Source organism: Venturia canescens, chromosome 9 (assembly GCF_019457755.1).
Source record: "Venturia canescens isolate UGA chromosome 9, ASM1945775v1, whole genome shotgun sequence".
In the NCBI taxonomy this organism is placed as follows: Eukaryota; Metazoa; Arthropoda; class Insecta; order Hymenoptera; family Ichneumonidae; genus Venturia; species Venturia canescens.
Window position 1 is genome coordinate 19,513,242 of NC_057429.1, and position 7,782 is coordinate 19,521,023.

Below are 7,782 nucleotides of genomic sequence, written 5' to 3' on the forward strand. Positions count from 1 at the left end.
TTCATTTTTCGAGATGTATCGCGAATGACTATAATTCGCTGTTGTTTTCACCTAGCCACGGTTTGAGGAAAGTTGATTCGAGTTGCTATCGATATTTAGAAGGGTCACTTGTCATTAAAATTTTACAACCAAAAAAGCTATTTCCGAGTCACTGTTTGTCTCGAAATCTCAACACGAGACTCAACTTGGGCTTCTGACAACGTTGAAGCGAACAAATCCAACATTAATGCTTGAATATATAAAAAATTCAAAGTTGTTTTTATTCTTATAGCAATTGATAATGAATCGATGAAAATATCAGGATGTTGGATAAGAGGAAAAATTTAATAAAAATTTCATCTTTTCATACGCTTCGTATCCACCATTGGTTTATGTATTTGACTTTTCCAGTTTTTTTTATTTTCACATTTGTTCCAATACTATTCTCTATGTCGTTTTTCGAATGTATTTTTTTTGGATTTCGATTATAGTTTTTCATAAAATTGTTTAATTTCTACACGATTTCGGTATGAAGAATGCCCAAATTATTTATTAGATCTTTTTTCCTGCTCGCTTGCGATCTACGTTTGATTTTATCTAGGAAAGTAAATAATATTTTTGATGCTGTAATATTGAATTTATGATATACGCCGAACACGAAATGTTCGAACGAAAAATAGATCGCATTTACATTTATTCTTCATCCAGCATGGCCGTATCTACGTGAATTAATAAAAGAATATATTGAGCGAAAAAGCGGGGGAATGCGGTGAAAACAAACTGCGCGACAGATAAGTATAGAATTTTTTTTTTAGTATACATTCTGATGGAAACGCATACCGAGTATACATTATAAACTATTTTTTAATTTTTTTTCGATGTACGATATTCAAGGACTGGATTTCTTGCCTGTTATTCTGAGCTGTGACCGTTTCATCAATATTTTTCTACTGGAAGTATCATTTTGCGTATGAGGACAGGACACAGGGTTGAGGTCGAAAAATAGACCAAATTCTGAATTTTTAATTCGTATTACGCTCAATCTGGTTTGTTCGATTATCATCAAAAAACGATCTATGCAAATGCAACTCGCGAATTAGTAGCCATTGAAAACGAGAACAGCGGCGAAGATATTCGAATTATAACTCTTGAAAATTTGAGTTTCGCAATTGTCATTTTCGCATTTGGAATGGCATGCTCGATCGTCAGCTTTCTCATTGAAATTCTCATTGCTGGATGGGGACGCAGGCCTCGAGTGCGACGTCAAGTCCATTTTCGGTCTCGACACAGGCTCGTTCGTATTAAAGCTCGACAATGTCGAAATAGCACTTAAATTCCAGCTCAAACTTCCTTCAATTACGGTACAACGAAAAGCTGTTTTTCTCAATGAAAAAAAGCTTTCGATCGATTCAAATTTTCACCGGAAGTTACATTTTATTCATCAAACGTGAAGTGAAGTTTTTTGAGGCTCCAAACATTTCTGGACTCGCTGCACTGAGTGAAAAACTCCCAAAATTTCCTGAACGAAAAAACAATGAGATTGCTCCCACACGAATCCAACAAAACTCGATGATTAAAACAAATTTTCAATCTGTGTCTGTGTGCGTGTGCGAAACAGAATTAAAAATTCACGTACTTTGTAATTATCTAAACCTTTCGAAGCTTTTCTACTCAGAATTCAACGATTTTGTTTTCCATTAGAGACTGCGCGAAATATTCTGAACTGCTCGAAAACTGAGTGCAGATTATCGAATTTCTTTGTGGAAAAAGTTGTGATAAAATTTGCAAGCACAATTTGAAAGTTCGCGGGTCAACCGTTTCGAATGTAACCGGAGACAAGTTCCTGGACATTATTAAGTCGTTATTAAGTCATAATAAAATTTATTGGCAAGACATCAGGTGGGCAAATGTGTACAAATAATTTACAATTTTCATGGACAAGAAAATTGTGTTCGCAAAGAAAGCAGCAGAACCGAAGTGACCGGAACTTGCGTGGCTCAGTGGCGAGCCTCGGAGGCTCGTTGCTACTAAAACTTCCGGTGTTTCGGGGAGCTCGATCGTATTTATTACCAGGCGTTGCCATAGTTGAGTCCGTGGCTGTAACCGGCCCCGTGTACGCCGTTGTAAGCATGATTGTAGCCAAGGCGCCATGGCGCCGCGGTCAAAAGGGATGGAACGTGGTGGTTGTAGCCGTGGGAGTACGAAGCGATTGCGGGAATTGGCGCGGCGTTGTATCCGTGAACGATGGACGGGGCGGCGGCGATTCCGTGATTCCAGCCGTGGCCAACGCCATGGGCAAGACCGGGGTAAACCGGTGCGACGTAACCGTGTCCATAGCCTGCGAAAATTCAAAGTATTCAAAATCCGAAGAGAATTTGGAAACCTGATTTTTCGAAATTCCATAAAAATCCCACTCGCGAATATTCATTTTCATAATAAAACTGAAACTGGGAGCCAACGTTTCCGGTTCACAAGAGGATAACAAGTTTATTCTCATCGACTTCCCGACACCGAATCAGGCCTCGAGCGCACCGGGAAAACTGGGCCCAGCCTTCCGGCAGCGAACGTGACTTTTCCTCACTTTTGCAACCGAAACGCCAGTCCGGAAGAGACCGGAAGGTCCGCAAGCTACGAGCGGAGTAGCAGACCGATTTTTCTTTACCTCCGTAACCGCCGTATCCGGTGAGGCCGTGGGCGCCGTACGGGTAGTGACCTCCATAACCGAGGTTCACGATTCCTCGTTTATCCTGTTTCTTTTCTTCGATGCTCTCGTCGCCGAATATCGGAGAAGCGAGAGCGAGGACGGCGAAGACGAGCTTGCGGAAATAAACATCAACGTTTCGTCAGTTTCCAATGGAATATTTTGTTCCAAGCCATAAAAAAAAGAGTAAAATAATAAAAAAAAATCCCTTCAATGAAAACTATTCGAAAAAGTTTGGCCGATTTTAGGAAACGGACAAAATGACCAGCAGACTTCCGGTCTTAGGCAAAGCCCCTCCAGCCCAACTCACCAGAGCGTTCATGACGAAAGATAACGAAGAAAGGTTTATTCTTAGTGACACGATCGCAAGATTGGGACCCGAGAGACTGATGCCGTTTTGATAGAAACGCCTCCTTTTATACTGCATTAACTTAGCCGTGTGCGTCGTCGAGCGGCTTGGAAAACCCGATCCATACAGCGTAATTCAGGGGCTTATGCTACGTGTAAAGATATACGAATGGCCAGCAGGATTCGATCCACGTGTTACAAGAATTACGATACTAGATAAACGGGGACCACTTGCGTCGTCATTGGTTGTCCTCCCTATTGGTAAAGACCTCGAGGGTTCCCGCCTTTCTAAAACCATTTTTCCGCTCTCGAGACACATATCCCGCGCGAGTTGTCACGAAAATTCTTCTCTACGCACACATCGACACAACGTTTGTTCTGCTTCTGTCGATGCAGCAACACCGTGAGACTCGCGCTCCTCTCTTTCATGTGCTGGGAATTAAGTATTTCACAACGAATGAGCGATTTCGCGAACGATCTTATCGCGGTTTGATTGACCCGGATATATGTGCGCGGAGACACAGGATAATGGAGCTGCTGTCGCAAGTAATGCGATCGCGCACGCTCGATTGATGGAGTTATCAAATTTATGGCTCAAATTCATTTTTCTTGGATGCGGATGCCAGTTTTTGGGGGAAATTAATTGCCTTCGCAGATTGCTGGACAGCCGATTTTTCGCGGTTGAGGGATTTACGGAGATGGGGAAAAGTTTACGATCTCAGACGATTGATCGAGTCTTCGATGACGCTGGCGTTTTTGAAAACAATCCTTGTTTTACTGGTTTAATTTTGGTCTGTGAACGCACTCGCTTATGGCGTATTTTATCGGACGTAAATCGGGGGGACTGCGATGAAAATGCTTCAAAAGCTTCAAAAGCTGTGGGAATTTCGTTTTTTCAATAATTCTTTCAAAATTTTTGATTTTTTACATTTTCATCGCTCTCCGAGTTCGGTTTTCTTTAGTTTTTTACTCTCGTACAATGCATTAGGTTGAAACTGCAGTAAAACTTCACAAGTCTCCCGTTTGCTCCGGAAAAGTGTTCCTTTTGATTTTAAGGGCTTATGACACACTTGTGATGGACGGAAAAATCGAAAATTGTTTTTATTAGATATTCTTCAAGCACCATGAAGAATATTCTCACGAAATTTCATAAAGATCGGGGCATTGGATTCGTAACTATGGATACTTCAACCGACCGCCCGGTGCGCGCGGTCCTTTAATACTCGAATCTTTAAACCCAATTATCTCAAAGTTACAATAACAGTTAGGGCCTGGACGAAGGATTTCGTATTTCGTTGGAAAAAAAATTGTAACAGAAAACCGAAAACTTAGCACCTCAAAAAATGTTTTTTTTTGTTAAAACTGTCGCCATTTTTTTTTAAATCTTAATTTTTGCAAATCCTTCGTCCAGGCCCGAGCTATTACTATAATAAATAAGTGGTATGAATTTGGCACGGATCGGATTAATAGTTTTTTAGTTATCATTCCCACTGCAACTGATGAGAAATTTTTTGATGAAAAAAATTGTACAAGTACATGAACATATGTGCTAATGAATGTCGTTCACATTTTTCCAATAAACATTGATCTTCTTGTCGAAAAAAATGGATAAAATCACGTTTTTTCGCCCTCTACAAGTGCCTTAATTGCAAATAAATGTAAGGCCTTAATTGCAAAAAATCACAGTGCATTTCTTGCGGTGTCTGGAAATAATAAATAATCGAAGCTTCTCAAAGTTCTGAAAAGTACAATATTTCATTAGGCACCCCGTTTCGCTCGCTCCTCCGTTGACGTGCGAGATGTTCATTAGCAATCGATTCACAAGCAAGTTGATCAAACATTGGAGTTAGAAAAACTACATGAATTGTGCCAATTCTCTCATTTCGATTGAGATTTGGCGAGTTCGATTGGCGGCCTTGAATTTCAGACCGCGCAGCAGTGGAAAAAACTGAAAATAAACGTTCCTTGAGTGTCTTGCGCAACGTTTCCGAAACTACAACGATCACTACAATGTCCAGCCTCCAGCCGGAGTTCGAGGTATCACGAGCGGCGGTGCGTGCGCTTCATAGACGAGGATTTTTCGTTCCATGATTTCTGAAGAGTTTCGCAATGCGTAATGAGGCAGTGTAAAAAAAGTATGGAAAAACGTGGCGTGCGAACAGTCGCTCGTGAATTGGAGCACACCCGAAGAGACCGGCCACAGGAAAAAGCGACCTCCGCGTACACGACGGACGCGTACGTGCTCACCGGAAGGTAAAACGCAATCGTCGTGCTCTGGAGAAACCCGAAAAAGTGTTGACCGAGTTTACGCTCTTTTTCACTAATCTCGAGTCATTGTGAAGCGCAAACTGCGCCGAGGAACATTTTTTCACAACACGTTTTTCAAAAACGGCTCTCGACAGCAAGGAAAATGCTCGAGGAAGAAAGAAAGGCTCAGCGACGTTCACATTCATTTTTCCACTAGGTTTCCGGGATGTGACTCCGGACCCGGGAGATTTTACTCCAAATTTCGTAACAGTCCATTGGGAACAGCGTTTCTGTATGTTATTCGACAATTACGAAAACGAAATTCGTGAATAAGAACGGCAGCTTTATGGCCACCGGAAATTTGAATACGTTCATTAACACGCCGTCGCTCGACCCAAGCTTATTGAGTCACATCGCTTTACGGAGTAGACATCACACGAAGAGGAGCTCGGTTCACGAACGCGAGGATTTAACTGCGCATTCGAATTGTCAGTAATCTTTCTCCATGTTTATCTGAAGTCAACGCCAGTTTATTACGCCCTTAATTTCGTATATTTCATTATTCATGATTCCCGTCGTTGAAGCTTATTCCTGACGTCGATTAAAATGAAAGGAAGATGAGAAATTAGTTGTTTCGAAATAGTCAAAATAAATAATCAATTTGTTTGCATTGAGACAGCGAGACCGTCACAAATCGCCAATTTATGCGGCTACATTTCGAACAAAAAGTCATCGTATTTTTTCATTAAAACCATTCGAAATGTATTTACGCTTCCACATTGAATAATTCATTCTGATTGAACTGAAGCTCATTTCAAGATTAGAATCGAATCGCGGTGCCATCGTTAACAACAAAAATAGCCACTTTTAACAGCAACGTCACATCCGTCACACCGCGAACGCAATCCTCATACATTATTCGAAGATAAAATGCGCACAGCGCAATTGCACTTCCTCCCGTTGACCCATAAACGCTGGACGCGAATGTCCCGCGTCGGCCCTCAGGCGACCGGGAGACCATTTCTCATATAAATCCGCAGAGATTGACGTCTCACAATTTTCTCAATCGTCATCGGGTGTGCTTAACGTAACAATCGCCTTCGTACATTATCCTTTAAATCGGCCTTACGTCCATCGCACCGTAAGTTGCGATCGTGTTTACATTTCTGTGCGCTGACAGTTGCGAGAGTAAATGAGAAAGAGAGAGTGCGAGAGGGAGGGGAAGCTGCGCTCGAGATCCCCGATCGGTCGACTCGCGGGTCGCGTAAAAAGTCCAACTTGGAAGTTGCTTCCTCGTAATTCGTTCATTCACTGATACTCTCGAAGAGCTCGAGAATGAGCACGAACTGTTTTCTTCCATTGAGGATTCTCCTGAAGCTGCGATGAACATTTTGAGGCGAAAGCTCACGAAACTATTGAAATTAAATGATTCATTGATCGACGTTTCCGAAAAATCTACTCGATCTTCACAATTCTCGTAGGATTGTCTGAATTTGTTTCTGGACACACATCGGGAAATGAAATTTGGAGGGAACGAGCATTCGAGAGTAGGAAACGTCCGGTGAAAAAAATGCCAAATGAAGTTGCATAAAAACGTGGTTTATTTCAGAGGCCAAGAATATATCGTTGAACGTCGAACACGAAAGGCACACAGCAGACAACCAAAAGTTTTTATTCAAAGACCGTTGCTTTCTTTCCCTAGTAAAGAGACTCGACAAATCCGGATGGACAAAACTCCGTATAAATCCAGTTTCCTCTCTCTGGTCTGTATTTTTTTCCCCCCCGAGTGGTTTCTGTCAAGAGTTTCGTACGTGCAATTAAATGAAATAGAAATCTCGTCGCGCGACATTTCTGACGTTGCCGGTATCAGGTGTGAAAATTTATCGGACATCCCAACGAGAGATGAAAAGAGCGAAGAATGTCAGCACGTACTCGTTACAGTTCTTTCTGACGTAAGGCTATTTTCGTTATTTTTATCTCATGACAGAATTTCTGTACGACATGTCAGCGGGCATTCGTCACTCCTTTTTTAGGAAATCATTTGGCTTCTTAATCCCGACGAGGCTTATTTCAGATGCCCTCAAAACAGAGTGACACTGTTCTGCAACAGGGCAGTTAGCTCGAATCATTTTGTTTACAACATCGAGCTCTCCCAGCCACGGCGATTAATTTGATAAAATATTTTCTGTTCGTTTTTATTATGGAGAAATGAAAATGTGCAAATGGAATTTCAATTTTCCAAGAACCCTCTTTTCGTTTCCACATTTTAGGACGGTTTAGATCGATTTTTCAAGAATCTCATTTCGTTTCGATTTAAATACAGATAAATGTGAAAACTCATTTGATTGCTGGCTGCTCGCTCCGAGGAGTGAGTTAGTAAAGAGTGCGACAAGCTTCGGATATCCCACGCTTCGAATCGCGAGCGCAGCTGACTCGCATTTGTCTGGAATAAACAAGTTGAATACTTTTCCATTCGGAAAAATGGATTCGGATTGTTTGATAGTGAA

At 41.6% G+C, this 7,782-nt stretch overlaps 1 protein-coding gene across 1 annotated transcript; it reads right to left on the minus strand.

Annotated features, from left to right (window-relative positions):
• Positions 1-1,845: 1,845 nt before the first annotated feature.
• Positions 1,846-3,067, minus strand: LOC122415951 (cuticle protein 64-like). Its single transcript, XM_043428563.1, has 3 exons — positions 2,991-3,067; positions 2,642-2,795; positions 1,846-2,317 (listed from the first exon to the last, which is right to left on the minus strand). Exons 1-3 carry the CDS (start codon positions 3,000-3,002, stop codon positions 2,046-2,048), a joined length of 438 nt encoding a protein of 145 aa, XP_043284498.1. The 5' UTR covers positions 3,003-3,067; the 3' UTR covers positions 1,846-2,045.
• Positions 3,068-7,782: the final 4,715 nt, after the last annotated feature.

What these genes read in the sequence shown, in the direction of transcription:
- LOC122415951 (XM_043428563.1), bottom strand. An exon ending in CGGATACGGCGGTTACGGAG is followed by an intron (nt 2,318 to 2,641) that starts GTAAAGAAAAAT and finishes GAATTTTCGCAG; the next exon opens with GCTATGGACACGGTTACGTC.